The sequence below is a fragment of the Lontra canadensis genome, unplaced genomic scaffold (genome assembly GCF_010015895.1).
Source record: "Lontra canadensis isolate GAN:19392208 unplaced genomic scaffold, GSC_riverotter_1.0 scaffold14, whole genome shotgun sequence".
NCBI classification, from domain to species: domain Eukaryota; kingdom Metazoa; phylum Chordata; class Mammalia; order Carnivora; family Mustelidae; genus Lontra; species Lontra canadensis.
Genome location: NW_022631008.1, coordinates 24,737,028 through 24,758,645, shown reverse-complemented (window position 1 = coordinate 24,758,645; position 21,618 = coordinate 24,737,028). Strand labels below are relative to the sequence as shown.

At 39.7% G+C, this 21,618-nt stretch overlaps 1 protein-coding gene across 2 annotated transcripts in view; it reads right to left on the bottom strand.

Annotated features, from left to right (window-relative positions):
- The window catches only part of AFG1L (AFG1 like ATPase), a 225,537-nt gene that overhangs the window by 179,557 nt on the left and 24,362 nt on the right, over nt 1–21,618 (bottom strand). For both annotated transcript variants that reach the window (XM_032858264.1, XM_032858265.1), the window contains one exon: nt 6,962–7,185. In XM_032858264.1, the coding sequence (XP_032714155.1) occupies nt 6,962–7,185 (224 nt within the window). The remainder of the gene's footprint in view (nt 1–6,961; nt 7,186–21,618) is intronic.

The following is a 21,618-nucleotide window of genomic DNA, read 5'->3' as shown; positions in this document are numbered from 1 at the left end:
CATAAATGTTTTCACCACAAAAAAAAAATGGTAATTATGTGAGAGGATAGAGATATTAACTAACCCTATTGTGGTAATCATTTTGCAATACATGAGTATCAAATTATCATATTGTATCCCTAGATCTATAATTTCTCAATAATCTTAGAGAAAAAAATAAAATCATAAATCTTACTTTCCAAAAGCAACAAATCTAAAAATAAAGTTCTCCTTTCACTAAAAAAAAGACCTAGTAGCCCAAGTTTTACTTCTCTGATACTTGGCATATCAGTGTTTACTTTTAGAAGAAATAGGTCTCACAATTACATGGTCAATTAATCTTTGACAAAGCTGGAAAGAATATCCAGTCTCTTTTAAAGACAGTCTCTTCAACAAATGGTTTTGTGAACACTGGACAGCTACATGCAAAAGAATGAAACTGGACCACTTTCTTATACCATAAACAAAAATAAATGCAAAATGGATGAAAGACCTAAATGTCAGACAGGAAACCATTAAAATCCTAGAGGGGAACACAGGTAGTAAATTCTTTGACATCAACCACAGCAACTTCTTAATAGATAGGTCTCCTAAGGTAAGGGAAACGGAAGCAAAGATAAAGTATTAGGACTTCATCAAAATAAAAAGCTTCTGCACAGTGAAAAAAACAATCAACAATACCAAAAGACAACCTACAGTATGGGAGAAGATATTTGCAAAGGACATATCCAATAAAGGGTTGGTATCCAAAATACATGAAGAACTTATCAAACAACACCCAAAATACAAATAATATGGTTTAAAAAAAAATGGTCAGAAGACACGAACAGACATTTTTTCCAAAGAAGACAACAAGATGGCCAACAGACACATGAAAAGATCCTCAACCTCATCATCAGGGAAATACAGATCAACACTACAATGAGATATGACCTCACATTTGTCAGAACGGCTAAAATTAACAACACAGGAAACAACAGGTGTTGGTAAGGATGTGGAGAGAGGGGAACCCTCTTGCACTGTGGGTGGGAATGCAAGCTGGTACAACCATTCTGGAAAACAGTACAGAGGTACCTCAAAAAGTTAAAAAGGGAACTACCATATGATCCAGCAAAGCTCTATTAGGTATTTATCCAACAATACTAAGCCAAAGGGATACAAGCACTCTGATGTCTACGGCAACATTATCAACAACAGCCAAATTATGGAAAGAGTCAAATGTCCATCAACTGACAAACAGGTAAATAACAGTGATATGTACACACACATACACACACACAATGGAATATCACTCAGCCATAAAAAAAAAATAAAATAAAATCTTGCCATTTGCAACAATGTGGATGGAACTAGAGAGTATAGCGCTAAGCAAAATAAGTCAGAGAAAATACCATATGATTTCACTCATCTGCGGAATTTAAGAAACAAAAGAACATGGGGGGGATGGCAAACCAAGAAATTGACTCAACTATAGAGAATAATCTGATGGTTACTAGAGGGGAGCAAGGGGGGTGATGAGTTAAACGGGAGATGAGGATTAAGGAAGGCATGTGTTGGGACACCTGAGTGGCTCAGGCAGTTAAGCATCTGCCTTCAGGTCAGGCCATGTCTCAGACAGGGTCCTGGGATCAAGTACCACACAGGATCTCTGTTCAGCAAGGAGCTTACTTCTCCCTCTGCCCGCCGTTCCCCTACTTGTGCTCTGTCTCTGACAAATAAATAAAATTAAAAAAAAAAAAAAAAAGAGGAGGTGTTGTGATGAGCACCAGATATTACATGTTAAGTGTTGAATCACTAAATTCTATACCTGAAACTAATATTACACTGTATGTTAACTGACTAGAATTTAAATAAAAACTTGGAGAAAAAAAAAATAGGTGTGTGGCATCTTTACAATCTTCAAAAACTAAAGCTTTTAGGCAGACAGTCGCTGCTTTGCTATGTTGCCGACCACTCCCTTGGCAATGTACTCAGTAAACTTTGATCTTCTTTGTTCTGCTCAGGTGATGTCTTTCACCACCCACTGCCGGTTTCCACCTGATCAGCTGCCCCACATTTGGGGGCTCCCATCTGACTGGGAGAAACACCACATCAGGTGGCCCATACGGGAGACTTTGTGCCCCCACCCCCTGGCCAAGGTTACTCCTGAATGAGGATCCAAAGCCCCAGGGGGAAACAGCTACACTGCCCTTGCCCAAAAAGATGAGGAGATTCCCCTCTTGCTCTTGGGAGGGATTCTTCCTTCCCTCTCCTTTCTCTTTCCAGCCTTCCAGCAATCTAACCAGAGTACTTTTCAGACCACTGAAGATCTCAGGCCACAGGGTGGCTCCCTGGTGTGATCTGAAGGTCTGAGGGCAAACAGGTCACACTGCCCAAGCCTGTGAGGGCAAAGGACCCCTTTCCTCTCCTCTATTCAATAAACTTCTATCTCCTTAAAAAAACAAACAAAAACTAAAGCTTTTATATATATTTTGCTCAGATTACATTAGATGTTTGGGTCTTTTTCAATGTTAAAGATTTGGCAAGCTTGGGCGCCTGGGTGGCTCAGTGGGTTAAGCCGCTGCCTTCGGCTCAGGTCATGATCTCAGGGTCCTGGGATCGAGGCCCGCATCGGGCTCTCTGCTCAGCAGGGAGCCTGCTTCCCGCCCCCCCCGCCCTTCCTCTCTCTCTGCCTGCCTCTCTGCCTACTTGTGATCTCTCTCTGTCAAATAAATAAATAAAAATCTTTAATAAAAATAAAAATTAAAAAAAAAAAAAAAGATTTGGCAAGCTTAAGAATCTACAGGACATACACTACCACAAAGAAATGCTGATCTATCTACAAAATCACATATGCATTAAGATCAAACAAATATAAGCTTTCATTAGACACATTTAAAACTACCTGAGATGTCAAATCTCTTACTTATATAAGATTACAACTACACATTAAAACCAGGGGCTCTAGGTAGTAAATATTACATTTACTTACTTACTTACTTACAAGTCAAAGGAGGAAGTATGGGAGATTACCCCTGAGAAGAGCCAAACAATTATTTTAAAGAAAAAAAAAATGTTGTTGAATTGGCAACCAGATACATTAATGACTAAAGGATACTTTTCACTGGCTGTAAGTTCACCAATCACAGGAAGATGAGCCCTAGGGATGAAACAGTGGGGAGGAGGGAAAAAGGACAGTATTTCTAAAAGGGACAGGATCAGAAAGAGAACAAAATAGAAAACTCGTGAAAGCAATTTCATTCTCAGATAACCAAAAACCCAGTTAAGTAAAACATCCTGCTTCCTGGCTGTGACGCAGAAGCAAGCCAATATTTTATTTGGAAGACCATCTGTATTACAAACTATAATTAGGGACACAGTACATAAGCAGTCTACGTTTTCCAAACTTCTGTTCTTTACTCACTTATAAACTTTTGGAAATAGTGTTTAACGAAGAAGAGGTGGCCGTCAAAAGGGATAATTCCTTTTTAGTTCCTATAACCATGATGCTGGGCTGGCCTGTCTTAGCGGCCATCACACTCACAGTCTACTTCTGAGAGAACAACCATGATCACGGGAGCCCTGAATGGTACCTTCGGCAGAGATCTATTTTACACTGGCTAATAGCCTCCAAAAAACCTGGTATGAAGCTCTGCCCAAACAGGGATAAAGCGACTGGGTTTCCCATCAAGGAATTTAAACCACAGATATAGAAAAAGAATAGATTGGTAGGACAAACGAAAGTAGAAACAGACACAGAGGAAGGAACAACAGAGTAAGCAAATTACACGAACAGAAGAGCACTGGAGTAAGAATCAGCAGGTGCCTGTGACTCCTGACAGTCTAGTCACCAATGCTCTCAGAGCGACTGAGGCAGAGCTGAGGCTCTGGCCCCGGGAGACCTGGCTGTATAAGGGAGAAGCCCTTCACTATTATTTGCATATGTAGTCTATTTTAAATCTCCATTTCATTCTGTAACCTAGATGAATCCCTAGCCCATTGAACCAAAAGATGTTAACGCAATGATAGCATTTTTCTTTCTATAAAAATAAAACTATGTAAGTATACTCTAACATGCTTCTTAAAAAGTAAAATAACTTCGATTAGAGTTTTTAAATCAAGCACTACTAACCTGTTATATATTACCTTTCCTCTAAAGACCTCGTAATAATAGGATATTTATATGTGGGGGAGGATGGTTGGCCAGTTAATTAAAGGAAAACTAGATTCCTTTTTTCTTTTTTGTTTTTTATTATGTTATGTTAGTCACCATACAGTACATTGTTAGTTTCTGATGTAGTGTTCCATGATTCATTGTTTCTGTATAACACCCAGTGCTCCATGCGGAAAACTAGTTACTTTGGTTGAACCATATTCTAACTCTTCTTACTATTAATACCCCTCATAATTTGAAGAAGACACCGCTGATGACAGTGGCTTCTACAATGGGATAAGGAATGGGAGTTTTCAAAATGGATAAAAAACCTCAACACGAGGCAGGAATCCATCAGAATCCTAGAGGAGAACATAGGCAGTAACCTCTTTGACATCGGCCACAAGAACTTCTTTCAAGACATGTCTCCAAAGGTAAAGGAAACAAAAGCAAAAATGAACTTTTAGGACTTCATCAAGATCAAAAGCTTCTGCACAGCAAAGGAAACAGTCAACAAAACAAAGAGGCAACCCACAGAATGGGAGAAGATATTCACAAATAACACTAAAGACAGGGCTGATATCCAAGATCTATAAGGAACTCCCCAAACTCAACACACACAAAACAGATAATCACGTCAAAAAACAGGAAGAAGACATGAACAGACACTTTTCCAAAGAAGACATACAAATGGCTAACAGATACATGAAAAAATGTTCATCATCACTAGCCATCAGAGAGATTCAAATTAAAACCACATTGAGATACCACCTTACACCAGTTAGAATGGCCAAACTTAACAAGACAGTAAACAACATGTGTTGGAGGGGATATGGAGAAAGGGGAACCCTCTTACACTGTTGGTGGGAATGCAAGTTGGTGCAGCCACTTTGGAAAACAGTGGGAGATTCCTTAAGAAATTAAAAATAGGGCTACCCTATGACCCTGCAATTGCACTACTGGGTATTTACGCCAAAGATACAGATGTAGTGAAAAGAAGGGCCATCTGTACCCCAATGTTCATAGCAGCAACGGCCACAGTCGCCAAACTGTGGAAAGAACCAAGATGCCCTTCAATGGATGAATGGATAAAGAAGATGTGGTCCATATACACATGGAGTATTATGCCTCCATCAGAAAGGATGAATACCCAACTTTTGCATCAATATGGACAGGACTGGAAGAGATTATGCTGAATGAAATAAGTCAAGCATCATATGGTTTCGCATATTTGTGGAGCATAAGGAATATCACGGAGGACATGGGAAGATGGAGAGAAGAAAGGAGTTGGGAAAACTGGAGAGGGAGATGGACGAACCATGAGAGACTGTGGACTCTGAGGAACTAACTAAGGGTTTTGGAGGGGAGAAGCGTGGGAGGTTGGGTGAGCCTGGTGGTGGGTATTGTGGAGGGCACATACTGCATGGAGCGCTGGGTGTGATGCATGAACAATGAATTCTGGAACACTGAAAAGAAATTTAAAAAATAAATAAAGATTTTTTAAAAAAGGAATGGGAGTTTTCCTGTTGTCTCAGAATTTCAGTAAAAGCTCAAAGCTAAGAACAAGGAGAAACAAGTTCCCCTACATTCTAAAAAGAGGTATTAGTCATATCCACGCAGGAATTACTTTAAGAGAAAAAAAGAAGCAAAAACAGCCCTAAAACCAAAGTAGAACTGAAGAAAGTAATCAAGGTAGAAAGCTGTTAGCTAAGTAAGGAATGTGGTAGCATCTTCCCCACATAAACCTCAAGCCAAAAGCAGGTGGACCCCAAGGGAAGCATCCAAAGAGATCAGGATTGAGTGTATGATGAGATGGGCAACCCCCTCTCCAGCGGGATGCTTGTTTAGGTGAGGAAATCCATACACAGTTACCAAGCAGACTATGGAAGTTTCCATGGAAGAACTTGTTGTAGGTCTCCATGAGCTAACTGAAGCTGGAACAGGGACTGGAAATAGGAGATGCTACGCTGTGTGTTGTGCTTCCTGTGGTCTAAGTAGACACCATGAAAGGTGTACTGGGTAGAGCTGCCCTGACAGGAGCCCCACCAAGAAGGTTAAGTGCAAAGGCAAGGGCTACCGGCAAAATGCAGTGGAGCAAGGGGCTCAAGCAGAGTCATAAGAGGTCCAAAAGCAGAGCGGTGGGGAGGTCCCCATGGGAGCCCAGAAGAACCCACCAGTGAGCCCCTCAACAAAGTGCTAGCATGTCAGTGTCTATCACACAAAAGGCCCTTAACTGTTCACTTAAGAATTTGCTGTTTTGCTCTAATCTTCCATCCTCTCATCCTGACCCTAGAGAAGCCAGGCAAGCAGACACAGGAAGAGGAGGGAAAGGGGAAGAACAAATCACCCACCTTCTGCACTGCTGATCCTGGGACAGGCCTGAGCTAGAGGGAGGGGGAATTTTTAAATTGTACAATCTTCATTTAGACTAGATGGCGTCAATCATTACCTAAATATGAAGGTATATGAATCCCCCCTGCCAAAGGTAAAAGAAAGCCATGGAGCATTAAAAGGTCAGGAATGGGGATCTAACAGAGCTTGTTTAAAGGAACTGGTGAGAAGGGTGCCTGGGTGGCTTGTTGGTTAGGTGTATGCCTTCAGCTCAGGTCATGATCTCAGGGTCCTGGCATGGAGCCCTGCATCGGGCTCCCAGCTCAGCTTCTTCTTCCTCTTTCTGTCCCACCCACTCATGCTCTAATAAATAAATAAAATCTTAAGGGGGAAAAAAAAAAAAAAGGAACCAGTGAGAAATTTTAAGCAGTTTCATGATTGTACCGATTGCATTATTTAATCCATTTTATAAAATGCTTACTTTTAACTGTTCCTTCTTTAATATCACACAAAACTCACCTTTGAAAAAAGGCCTCCTGCCTCTATCCTGTATCCTTTGAGGTCCTCCTGTAGTTTCTGCAAACACTGTATGACTCTTCTTTGATGCTTATCCTCCTTTAGCTCATGAGCTTTGATCAGAAAGTCATAGTGGTCCAGTGGGCCATGGCAAACAGCCAAAGCTTTTGCATAAAGCTCTGTAGCCGCAATCGGAGATGTAATCTCAGGTGTCTGAACTGTATAGGCTATAAATAAAAATATACATACAATTTTAGACTCCCTTAAATGAAGAGATTGCATAGAACTCCATAAGTTTCTTAATAGTCACATTAAAACCTTTCATTTTCAAGTATATATATGTGAACAGTTATTGTAAATCTCATTCTGATAAAAATAGAACACATTTGGGGGCACCTGGTGGGCTTAGTCGATGGAGGGTGAGCCTCTTGATATCCGTGTCATGAGTTCAAGCCCCACCTTAGGCATGGAAACTACTTAAAAAAATAAAAAAGATAAAACACGTTTTGTTCAATGAATATTATCATCTCATTCTAATAAAAGAGTAAATCTCAAACCCTTAAGCTATCATTGTTAACTCCACTTCTAGAAAACCTAACCTGCTATAGAATGCTTTGCCTCCACTCCATTAAATGGGCCACCTGCATTCATCAGATCCTTCCCCTACAGCAGGGCTGGCACCTTTGAGTTAAGCCTCCTTCTGGTTCTTAAGTATCAAGGCAGACACAGAGATTAGTCAGAAGGGGTTTTCTATTGCCCCTGTATTCCCTACCGGAAACCATACAGCATTCCAATATTATACTGATTTCAATGCTTGTAAGATTCCTTTCCTTGGCCATAACTTTTAAGTTGAACACAAAGAGCTGAAACACAGCAGAGTGTCTGTTTCAAAGCAGTGAGGTTTTCTGATCCTTTTTTTAGCCTCTCCTGGGAGAGAAATGATTGGCCATGGCAAGAGCAATCATAACTCTATTCCTTATCTGGGCCAGGTACAATGAGAAAGTAACTCCCATTCTATTTTTATTTTTTCTTTTATGTAAGTGTAATTGATATACAATGTTCTATTAGTTTCTATTAGTGGACAACACAGTGATTCAACAATTCTATACCTTACACCACTCTCACCACAGTAAGTGCAGTTACCATGTGCCACCATATAAAGTTGATATAATATTATTGACTATCTCTCTCTGTAGTTTTAAGAAGCAACAATAAATAGCAGAAAACTGGCACTTTTTTTAGACAGGGCTGGCGCCCTTCTTTGAATCAAAGATTTTGCAAAGATACACTGCCATTATTATCCTTGTTTCACTGAATACCGTGTTTCCGTTGTTTCAGTAATAGGAAAATTACATACCCTAGGGGGAAAATTAACAGTCAATGTTATTTCCACCTTTTTCCCAAGAAAGGAAAGAAAATCCTAAATAAACCATGAGTGTTGGGGAGAGGGCAGGGCTGTCTTCTAATAGCTATTCTTCCTTTCTGAATAGTTTTAGCTGGGTACAAGGCTGCCCAGTTAAATAACCCATTTCTGGCCTCTCCAGAAGCCAGGCACAACCCTATGACCAGTTCTAATCAATGGGATGTGAGCAGAAACAAGTGCAGCTCTGGTACATGCCCTTAAAGAGAAAGGCATGCCTTCCTCCCCTCCCTCCCCTTCTAGTTGGAATGTAAGTGTGATGCCTGCAGCTGGAAGAGCCAGCCTGGCAAGGAGAGGCCCACAGAATGCTGAGCAAAGCAGAGCAAAGTTCTCCAACAATGCTGAGCTGCCAAACCAGCCCTGGGCCACCTACTGGATTTTTACATAAATGAATAAACTTCTCTCTTGTTCTTCAACCAGGTCCTCAGCCAATCATCCACTGATAATACTCACTTTGTAGAGCAAATCTCTAATCCATCCCCTCCCACTCTTCCTTATGCTAACCACCCTAGCTGGGGCTCTCATGATCTCTGGCTTGGCCTCCCTGCCTCTGATCACCTCCACTGCCCCAAATTTACCACTAACGATCTGGAAAATACCTTCCATCAACTACACAGATGATGTTGCTAAAATCCAAACTGGGCTTTTATTAATATTTTTCTTAAAATTCATCTCATTGTTTAAAGGAGTGGTTTTCAAACCTCAAACATAATTTTAACAGCAGCATCTTTTTTTCTCTCTCTTTTTTTTTTTTATACACAAAACCTTCCATGCAATCCTGAATTTATTAAAAAGAAAAACGGGAGAGGGGGCACAAAATCCCATGCTCTTCACATCTCTCTCATTTCTACAACTGTACCACCCCCACTTCCAAAGAAGCCCCTGAAGCCCCATTTCCACTTGATAGAAGCACATTAAGTACAAACAGTGTACAGAAAAGAGCACAGCAGACCTGAGATTACTGTCCTTAGAAGGGTTTGCTTGCAAGGTAGGCTCTTGGCTGGGAACTTGGATTCCAAGAGGGTTCCCACCAATCCCAGAAAAGGAAAGAGTGACTTACTGTGCTAACACTGTTTGTACCATGTACAAGCTACGTGGTTTATGCTGAACACCTAGTTTCCTTCTATGCGGCCAGATTATTAATACATGCTATGCAAAGAGAAGCTATGAGACCACCACCCCACCACCACCACCCTAGGCATTCAGTCTCTAATGAGCTTCCCTAATAGACAACATTTCACATCTGTTGTCACAGTTCATTGCTGGAGAAATTAAGTATTTCTTATGTGACTTCACTAGAAGACTCCTAGAAGCTTGGACCTAGTTTCTTCCAGATTTTGCCCAACATGCCTTTGCCGTTGGCTGACTGTGTTTATATCCTTTTGCTGTAATAAATCATAGCCATGAATACAACTATATGCTAAGTCTTGTGAATCCTCCTAGCAAATCATCAAACCTGGAGGTAGTTTTGGTGATCCCCCAAAAGAGTGTCCTCATTCAAGGATTCAAGAAATTCATAATAGGGCCCCAGCCTGTATTTCCAGACAACTTCCCCTCTACTCTACCAAAAAGCAGCCATTGATACAAGAAATGATTGTCTACCACATGTAATGTGTAATGGGGTAATAGAGAATACCAGGGGTTTTTTATTGTTATTTCAAGAGGGGGTGGCAGGGAAAAAATTGTAGTAGTGATGTATCAAGATTAACTGGCATTAGCAAGTAAAATGAATTTGGATACAGAGAAACTGGTTATGAAACTACTCTAAGTGGGAAATAATCAAGGCCCAAATTAGGTTGGGCAAGAGCAGAAATGTCAGGAAGCTAGTAAGAATGGAAAAATGCAAAGGTAGCTTCAATAATGTGAGTTGCCTTCTAGTCAAAAGTATGACTTACTGTGTCCCAAACACTTTCAATTCCTTCATTTCATAGTCATGCCTTTGTTCATACAGATTCCCTGACTTGGACATCCTCCTCTTCAAATCTCTACCAGCCTAATTTCTCCCTCACAAAATCTCACCATCCTTCAAAGTCCCTCAGCTCCCTAATATCAAACCTCCAGACTCGCCTGTATTTGCCCCATCCATTTCTCTTTCCTTAGCCTTGGAGTTATTGCTCATTCCAGCAAGGATATTGATGCTTTCTTATCCTCTAACCAGTGGCCTTCAAATTTTGAAACCCTCCTGAGTATCATGACCCAGTATTCACACACATATATGCAACTGAAAAACAAATTTCATGAAATAAGCGATTTAGTAAGAGTATGAAATGGTTAACAACAACCCCCCCCACACACACACACACAAAACACAACTATGCAAGGGGTACCTAGGTGGCTTAGTCGGTTAAGCATCTGCCTTCAGCTCAGGTCATGATCCCAGGGTCCTGGGATCGAGCCCCATGTTGGGCTCCCGGCTCAGTGGAGAACCTGCTTCTCCCTCTCCCTTTGCCTGCTGCTCAGCCTACCTGTGCTTGCTATCTCTCTGTCAAATAAATTGAAAAAAAAAAGAAAAACTTTAAAAAAAACTATGTATGATATACTCTGGTATTTTAATGTATATTTTACTATATATATTCTTATATACATGACATATATCTGTGCCAAGAACCACTAGATTTAGTTATATTAAATGCTATATATTATACTTCTGTACTTTTTGTTTTCTGTCTGTCCCCACCAGAGTAGATGTTTGAGTATATGCTCTTTGAGGACAGGAATTTTTGTCTGCTTTGTTCAATGCTGTATTGCCCAGTGAAAAGCGCCTGGTACATAATTGGTGCTTATTAAAAATAATCTTGAATCCCCTCCCTTCCTACATTTCCAGAGATGTCATTCTCTTCATTAACCAGCCTTGTATTATGTTATCAACCTTCCCCCTCTCTACCTGCTTTTTTACACCAACTCAACCCTTTCCTGTCTTAAAATTATAATAACAAAACTTCATTGATCCCCCAGTCATGAGACATCTGCTCTACCCTCCTTTCCTTCACAGCAAAACCACTTGAAAAAGTTACCTTTATTTTTTCTGGCAACTCCCTCACATGCTGCTCAATTCCCAACCCACTGTGGTCAAGATTCTACTGAGATAGCTTCTGTCAAGTCCATCCAAGACCTGCTGTTGCCAAACCCAGAAGCTGCTTCTCAGTCTTCTTGTTCCTTTTCACAATCATCAAATAGCTAATTTTTAAAATTAGTCATTGGAAAGATCAGGACTGCAAGCAAAGTATGTTGTTTCTCTTGGCATCTGCCTTTAGAGAGGATTACTGTTCTTTGCTTCTACTTTTATTTTTTACTAGCCTAACATCTTTATTTAGTACTATATACTTCATTTGCATTTTTTTAAAAAAGGAAATCAAGGCACACTGAAGATAAGACAGCACTTGAACTAGTCAGCAGACATAAAAAGAGAAATAGCGGTTATCCAGTTTTGCATGTAAGTAGCCTGAAAGTTGCAATTCCATCCTAACAATGAAAAAGCCGAACAGACTGAAAAACCAACATCTCTTCTCAGCTCCATAAGACAAGGGAAGATTCAGGGCAAACCTCTGCCCCCCAGATTAAAGAGAAGTACAGGCAAATACAGACAGCAATGGCTTACAAAAGCAGAGACTCGTAAGTGGAAACCAGGCAGGAAAACCTAAAACCTAGTTGAAAAATTGCTAGAAGCTCAATATGGACAACTCAAGAGTTAAAAACTCCAGTGGTACCCAGTTATAGAGGGGCACTCACACTTTTCTGAATTTTATCTATAGGAATTCAACAGTTCTTAGTGAAGTATGGGAAAATCCCCCTATGCTTCTGGCATGGGCAGGGGAAAAGAAACATTTTTTTTTAAAGATTTTACTTTTTTAATAAAGATTTTATTTATTTATTTGTCAGAGAGAGAGAGCACGCACAAGCAGGAGGAGCAATAGGCAGAGGGAGAAGCAGGGTCCCTTCTGAGCAAGGAGCCTGATGTAGGTCTCGATCCCAGGACCTTGGGATCATGACTTGAGCTGAAGGCAGACACTTAATGGATTAAGCCACCCAGAAATCCCTAAGATTTTATTTTTAAGTAATCTTGAAACCCAGTGTGGGGCTCAAACTCACAACCCTGAGATCAAAAATCACACTCTCCACCAACTGAGCCACCAACTGAAACCATTTTAAAATATACAGAGCACTCTGTTATTCCTAACAAGGCCTGCCCTTGGGGGAAGGTAGTTAAGGAACCTAACCTGCTAGGTATTGTCAGAGCCTATTGACCTGGGGGAAAGGAAAATACCCAACTCCACTCAAATCAAGCCTTCCATTTGGGAGAAAGGAAATACTCAACTCCAGCCCACTCGTGCTATCACACCAAAGAGGGAAGAAAAAACATTTCTGAAGCTCATAATCTAGACACATGGGCTACCTAAAACATGGAGATGTAATTATAGGACCATAAAACACTTCCTCTCCCCACGTCTCACCATATTACCGAAGGCCTATTTATAGTAATTCCTTTTACTCGGTATATCATGCCCAAGAAAAAATTACAAGATATACTAAAAGGCAAACAACAATTTGGAGAGATGAAACAAGCATCAGAACCAGACATGGCAGGGATGTTGGAATTACCAGACCAGAAGTTTAAAACAACTATGGTTAACATGCAAAGGGCTCTAATGTATAAAGTAGATAGCATACAAAAACATCTGAGCAATATGAGCAGAGAGATGAAAATCCTATGGAAAAAAAAGGACCAAAAAGAAATGCTAGAGATTGAAAACACTGTTAACAGAAATGAAGAATGCTTTTGATGAGATTAGTAAACTAGACACAGGTGAGGAAAGAATCTTAGCACTTGAGGACCTATCAATAGAATTCTTCAGAACTCTGAGGCAAAGAAAGGCTGGGCGGGGGGGTGGCAGGGACTAAAATCGAAGGACTATGGGACAATTGCAAAAGGTGTAGCATATACATTATGGGAATACCAGAAGAAGAAGAAAGAGAAAGAAACAGAAAAAATACTGGATACAATAATAACTGAGAAGTTTCCCAAATAAATGACAGACACCAAACCACAGATCCAGGAAGCCAAGTAGAATAAATGCCAAGAGTATTATACCTAGACATATAACTTTTAAACTACAGAAAAATCAAAGATAAAGAAAAAGTCCTAGGGCACTGGGATGGCTCAGTCAGTTAAGCATCTCACTCTTGATTTCAGCTCAGGTCGCGATCCTGACATGGGTCATGACAAGCCCCAAACAGGATTCCATGCTGGGAATGAAGCCTGCTTAAGAGTCTCGCTCTCCCTTTTCTTCTACCTCTCACCCCTCTAAAAAAAAAGAAAGGAAGAAAGAAAAAAAAGAAAGAAGAAAAAAAATCCTTAAAGAAGCCAAAGAAAAATATACCTAACCTATGCTTCTCCTCAGAAACCTATTCAAGCCAGAAGAGAGTAGAGTGAAATATTATTGGTAGAAGAAAACCTACCAACCTAGAATTCTGAATCCTGCAAAATTACCTTTCAAGAGTAAAGGAAAAATAAAGACTTTCTCAAATAAAAAAATTAAAGGAATTTTTTTGCCAGAAGACATGACTTGCAAGAAATGTTAAATGAAGCTCTTTGGAAAGAATGAAAGTAATACAGGTCAGAAAGCCAGATTCATAAAGAAAGAATGTTTAAGAAGGAATAAGTGAAAGTAAAATAAAACTTTTACTTTCCTTATTCTTAATTGATTTAACACATAACATGTAACTTTCACCAAATAGACCACATTCCAGGCTGTTAGACACATCTTAAAGTTAAAAGAAATCATACAATGTCTGCTCTAGACAACAACAGAATTTAATTAGAAATCAGTAGCAGAAAAACAACAGGAAAATTCTAAAATATATGGAGATTAAACAATACACTTCTAACATATGGGTCAAAGAAGAAATCTGAAGAAAAATATAAAAGATCTAACACCCTTCCAACTCAAAATGGATCATAGACTTAAACATAAAACACAAAGCTATCAAACTCCTAGAAGGCAACATAGGAGAAACATAAAAGACACAGAAGAAACCTACATAAATAATCTTGTGTAGATATAACACCAAAGGAATGATCCATGAAAGAAATAATCAATAAGCTGGACTTCATTAAAATTTAAAACTTTGTTCTGTGAAAGCCAATGTCATGGCATCATTAGAAGTCAAGACACAAAATGGGAGAAAATATTTGCAAAAGACCCATCTGATAAAGGACTGGTGTACAAAATATACAAAGAACTCTTAAAACTCATAACAAGATAACAAACAGTCCAATTTAAAAATGGGCCAAATGGGGTGCCTAGGTGGCTCAGTGGGTTAAGGCCTCTGCCTTAGGCTCAGGTCAGGATCCCTGGGTCCTGGGATTGAGCCCCACGTTGGGTTCTCTGCTCAGTGGAGAGCCTGCTTCCTCCTCTCTCTCTCTCTCTGCCTGCCTCTCTGCCTACTTGTGATCTCTATCTGTCAAATAAATAAATAAAATTTAAATAAATAAATAAAAATGGGCCAAAGACTTTAACAGACACCTCAGCAAAGAAAATATACAGATGGCAAAGAAGCACATGAAAAAATCTCTACATCGTATGTCATCGGGGAAATGCAAACTGAAACAACAATAGCAAACCACGATACACCTATTAGAATGCCAAAATTCAGAGCACTGACAAATGCTGGCCAGAATGTGGAGCAACAGAAACTCTCATTCATTCCTGGTGGGAATTCAAAATGCTAAAACCACCTTGGAAGATAGTTTGGCAGTTTCTTACAAGAATAAACATACTGTTACTATATAATCCAGCAATCATGCTCCCTGGTATTTACCTAGAGGAGTTAAAATTTTAAATACACCAAAAAACTCTGCCTCCAGATGTTTACAGGAGCTGTATTCATATTTGCCAAAACTCAAAAGCCATCAGGACATCCTTCAGTAGGCAAATGGGCAAATAAATTAGTATATCGAGACAACGGAATATTATTCAGCACTAAAAAGAAATGTGCTACCAAGCCATGAAAACACATGGAGAAAATTTAAATGCCTATAACTAAGTGAAAGAGCCAATTTGAAAAAGCTGGATATTATAAGGTCAGACATTCTAACTATATGACATTCTGGAAAGGGCAAAACGATAGGAACAGTAAAAAGATCAGTGGTAGACAAAGGGTGGGAGGCAGGGATGAGGGAAAGACAGAGCACAGAAGATTTTTAGGGTAGTGAAAATACTCTGTATGATTCTGTAACGATGGCTACATTTCATTCATTTCGCTCAAGAGTGAACCCAAATGTAAAGCATGGACTTTAGGTAATTATTAATAATGAGTCCTCATGGGTCCATCAGTTCTAACAAATGTTAACACTCTGGTGGGGGAATCCGTGCATGTTTCGGGGAAAGGGTAGGGAAAATATGGTAAATCTCTGTACCTTCCTCTCAATTTTGCTATGAACCTAAAACTGATCTTGGGGGGGGGGGGGGGGGAGTCTTAAAAAGAGAGAGAATCAGGCAGACAAGACACTCAAGGCTGAGAGATTGGCCGGCTTAGGCCTGGATAGCAGCTGTAAAGATTGAAACACAAAAGACTTCTCAAAAGCGGCACTAAATGAAATCTGTTACTACATCAGTGTACACAAATTATGGGATGCTGCTGCCATATTATTTTGATTTGTATTAATCTGTCTTATTGTACTCCAAATGGACAGTGGGCAAATGCCATTCTGAAGCTCCACACACTGATCTACAAACCTAAATGGAAGATTTTAGAGGCCCATAAAGCCTGCACAGGCTACTATCTCAATTTTGTACCTTATTTTACTAATTTCTCCTAAATAAGTTTTAGGAAGATTCCAAGAAACTCCAAAGCCCATGTGCCGCAAGACTTAAGTCGATATCATGATGTCCTCCTGTCTGAATGATCACAACTTCCTAGACAGTATTTTGACAATTATTTCCATCTACACACAGCCACCCACAAGAAAAATAGTTTCACCAGCCTTTGACTGCATTTGTGACTGCTTACTTTTTTGGCGGGGGGGGAGTGAACATAACCTCAAGATTTTACTGTCTTCATATTAAGCAAGAGATGAAACTTAGAACTGGGTCACTTGACCCTTTCTCTTCTTATCACCTCCCAGTTTAAAACGTCCTAATGGCCAGCACTGTCTAGGTCTGCAGTTGGGCTCAAAGCATTCAAGCATCAGTACCATCTCCTTTGCTTTTTAGTTTTAGCCTTTTCCCAGAAAATCTGCTTAGTCTGCTACCATAGCCTCTCTGCTTCCTGTAATAAGGCTGATGCGGTGAACAAAGGCAAAAGAAAAAAAATTAATTTTCCTTATGACTTACAGCCCATTGACAAGTCCTTGAGATAGGCAGAATGACCTTCGTCTAGGAACTCAACTGCCTCAATGTTAATACTTGGCTAAGGACAGAAGGCAATCTCAGCTTAACATTACCCTGACCTCCAGGATCCTAAAAGTCTGCTTTAACATACAAAAATCCCTTTGGAAACTTCCTTTTTCTCTACCCCTCCCCACCAAGATATATGTTAGCAATCATCCTCCAAGAGCATGGCCTAGTGATATACATCTGAAGGCTCTCATAACTAAGGTTTTACTAGGCAGTAGTAAAGGACCCCTCAAGGTTCTGAAAACCTTGCTTCCAAATTCCTTCAAGATTTACACCATCTGTAACCCCCTCCCAATTTGCAAGTATATAATCAGCCACTCCTCACGACCCCAGTGCAGCTCTTTCCTGCCTATGGGTCCTGTCCCTGGGCTTTATTTAATAAGACCACCTTTTTGCACTGAAGACATCTCAAGAATTCTTTCTGGACTGTTTGCTCCAAACTCCAACACCTCCACATCAAAGGCCACTTTCTCTGGGTATACAAAGAATCTTTGCCCTTTTTGTCCCTTGTCACTCTGTGCCCCACTTCTTATACGAAACGCCATGGTTTTGGGGAATGTTCACCATATTTGTTTGCTGGGGCACTATTAGCAAGGAAAGTGACTGCCCCATTTTTTTTTTCATTGGTTCTAGTTCTGCTTTGATAGAGTAACATTTAAAAATAGACAGATATCCAGGGAAAAAAATAAAGCAGTATAAAGTATTAAGAGCATAACTGTGCTTTAATCTGGGTCTTCAGTTTCCAAACTGGTCTCTTTGCTTCTACCTAAAAAATATATATGTAATAACTTTATTGAGCCGTAACTCACACACCATACAGTCCATCCATTTCTGCTTCTACTTTGCATTCCTACCATCTTATTTCTATAGAAGTAATCTTTTGAAAAATCATGTCATGGTTTTGATCAAACACTACTTATTCTTACTCCTGTTTGTAGTCTACACTGTTTACTATGGTTTGTAAGATCCTAAATGATCTGGTCCTTGCTCTTCTTTCCGACTTTATCTTATAATGTATTCCATTTTGTTCATGTAAATCAGCCACATAAACTTATGTTTTCTCCCTCAAAAATGTAAAGCTTATTTCCATGTTCACTTGAGGGTTTTGCCAGAGCTCTTCTCTCCATCTGGGGGTGTTTTCCCAGATTGTTCTCAGGGCTGACCCTTTTGGCATTCAGGTGTCAAGGTCAATGTCCCTTCCATAGGAAGGCTTTTTCTTACAACTCTTAGGAGTCCTCAGTCATTCCCTAGCATTGTGCTTTTTAAACCTTAATGTGCAGATGAAATGCCCAGGTTTTTGTCATATTGCACATTTTGATTCAGACCCCTGATGTGGGTCCTGAGATTCTGTTTGTCTGTTAAACTCCCTGGGGATGCCCATGCTCTTGGTCAGTGACTCTAGGATATCATTTTTATTTTCATCAATATACTGATCACTGTCTGTTCCTTTCTCTAATTTTTTGTGTCTTTCCCCTTGACTGGAGTGAAGGCTCCACAAGGAAAAAAATTTGTTTTTTTGGGGTTTTTTTTTTTTTTTCCACTGATAGTACCTTAGATATAGTTGGTTTTCAACAAACAGTGAATGAATGAACAAATTTATCCACGGATTTTTTAGTTATTTGTATAATAGGATTATTATGAGGATTAATAAATATAATTATGTCATTACTTACTCTAGTCCCTGGCACACAGTGACTGCTCAATAAAAGTGAGCTACTTTTAATAGATTTTCCTTCTAAAACTCTAAGTTTTGGCAGTTCTTTAAAACAGTTGTTCTTAACCAGTTTTTGTTCACAAACTTGTTTGAAAATCTGAAGGAGGCTATAATATATTTAGAGATCTTACCTCAGAAAAAATACACAGTAACTCATATACATACACATAATTTTCTTTAAGTAGGCTCCCAGACCTTCATGGATCATAAGTTAAGACTTTTTAAAAAAAAGAACTGTATGTTATATAACAACTTTTGCCAGGGCTATTGGTGACAATTTGCCTTTTTCTAATTTCTTTTATAATTGTGCTGTTCAGTTGACTCTTCTTTCTGCATTATAGGCTACCATGTGCCATTAAGACAAGCATGACTGTATATTATTTATTAACGTGGTGAGATTAGTTAACCAGAGCATATTAGCTTGTTGACAGAAGAACTTCAGAATAATTTTTTTTCTTCCAAATTAGCCTTAAAATGAAAACTTAAGAATTGGCGGAGAAGAAACCCAACTCTTGCTCTGCCCCCATCCTTGGCAATGCAGTTCGGGGCCAAGACACAGACAGGGACAGGAGCCAGAGACAGATTCTCCTGTGCAGAGAGCCAGCTACCAGCGGGCATGCTGCAATCCTAGAAGTAATTCTGCAAACTGCACTGATGAAGAGGGACCGATACTCAACATACTTCTGGGTGAATCCAACAGAATCTTCCCTCCAAGCCCTCAACCTTTCTTCAGTGACCAGATCCCGGAGCTGGAATGATGTCTTCCCTCTTTCTGAGGACTATTTGGGATCTGGCTCTGGATCAGGATGTAGAAGTGGCTCTAGACGTGGCTTCCTAACTGAAATTGAACAAGAATACAAACCAGTAGATGAACACAATGCTTTGTATTACAACTGCAGGCCCCTCAAGAGAAGTCTGTGCTCAGACAACTGGGACTTGGGCCAAGATGGACCAGAAAAGACAATTTTATTAAATTAGAGGATTTCCCATCTTGATGCCGGGCAATGCAGTCAATATATTTTATATACCATAGTTAAATAATTAATTTTGGAACAAAAGGTTTTTTAGAAATTTTAAAAATACCTGAAAAACTTTAGGTTTTATCTTTTTATCCCCCCATGAATTCTTAAAGCGTCCTTCACCTATCCCATTATCCTAGAAAATACTTGTTTCCTTTGTATCATAGTCAACCAACATCACTATGAAGTTAATTAGACTGCCCATGTCTATAAAATTGCTTTAAAGAATAAATTATGCTGTTTTTTAAAAAACTCAGTTTGAGAAGCAAATTGACAGTATTTTGGCAGTGTTTCATATCTCAGTCTTCAGAAACCTGACTCTAGTTGTGAATCATAGATATGCCTCAATTCTTATAAAAAACCCAGATGCAACACAGGGTGAATTTATAGAGTGGGTATTTGACAATTCCAGATAATTCTAATGTCACCATTGCACGTGCTTGCAGAGCTGTGGACATTGTTGAGAAGTGTGATTGCTGTTAAATTAGAAACTGAAGACCCAGATTAAAGCAGTTATGCTCTCAATACTTTATACTGCTTTATTTTTTTCCCCTGGATATCTGTCTATTCTTAAATGTTACTCTATCAAAGGAGAACTAGAACCAAGGAAAAGAAATTGGGAGCAGTCACTTTCCCTGCTAATAGTGCCCCAGCAAACAAATATGGTGAACATTCCCCAAAACCATGGCGTTTCATATAAGAAGTGGGGCACAGAGTGACAAGGGACAAAAAGGGCAAAGATTCTTTGTATACCCAGAGAAAGTGGCCTTTGATGTGGAGGTGTTGGAGTTTGGAACAAACAGTCCAGAAAGAATTCTTGAGATGTCTTCAGTGCAAAAAGGTGGTCTTATTAAATAAAGCCCAGGGACAGGACCCATAGGCAGGAAAGAGCTGCACTGGGGTCGTGAGGAGTGGCTGATTATATACTTGCAAATTGGGAGGGGGTTACAGATGGTGTAAATCTTGAAGGAATTTGGAAGCAAGGTTTTCAGAACCTTGAGGGGTCCTTTACTACTGCCTAGTAAAACCTTAGTTATGAGAGCCTTCAGATGTATATCACTAGGCCATGCTCTTGGAGGATGATTGCTAACATATATCTTGGTGGGGAGGGGTAGAGAAAAAGGAAGTTTCCAAAGGGATTTTTGTATGTTAAAGCAGACTTTTAGGAACCTGGAGGTCAGGGTAATGTTAAGCTGAGATTGCCTTCTGTCCTTAGCCAAGTATTAACATTGAGGCAGTTGAGTTCCTAGACGAAGGTCATTCTGCCTATCTCAAGGACTTGTCAATGGGCTGTAAGTCATAAGGAAAATTAATTTTTTTTCTTTTGCCTTTGTTCACCGCATCAGCCTTATTACAGGAAGCAGAGAGGCTATGGTAGCAGACTAAGCAGATTTTCTGGGAAAAGGCTAAAACTAAAAAGCAAAGGAGATGGTACTGATGCTTGAATGCTTTGAGCCCAACTGCAGACCTAGACAGTGCTGGCCATTAGGACGTTTTAAACTGGGAGGTGATAAGATGTTCATTTTAACAGCTTTAAGTTTTCTTTGTAAAATAAGATTTGTAAATCTTTGTAATCTTTGTAAAAAATCTTTGTAAAAAAAAATAAATAAATAAATTTCAAATTTCATTTGAAAATTCATGAGTGAGGGGCACCTGGGTGGCTCAGTTGGTTAAGCGACTGCCTTTGGCTCAGGTCATGATCCTGGACCCCCCAGAATCAAGTCCTACATTAGGCTCCCTGCTCAGTGGGGAGTCTTCTTCTCCCTCTGACCCTCTTCCCCTCATGCTCTCTTTCTCCCCCTCTCATTCTCTCTCTCAAATAATAAATAAAAGCAAAGAAAAAGAAAATTCATGAGTGAAAAAAAATTCACAAGTGACAGAATTCTGAAAGGTAAAGAAAACTAACACTATGAAGTACCTATTATGGACTTAGCACAGAGCACTTTCTGTACATTATCGTCTTCAAAAAAAACTGAGGTAGGGGCACCTGGGTGGCTCAGTGGGTTAAAGCCTCTGCCTTCAGCTCAGATCATGATCCTGGGATGTGGGATCGAGCCCCACATCGGGCTCTCTGCTCAGTGGAGCCTGCTTCCTCCTCTCTCTCTCTGCCT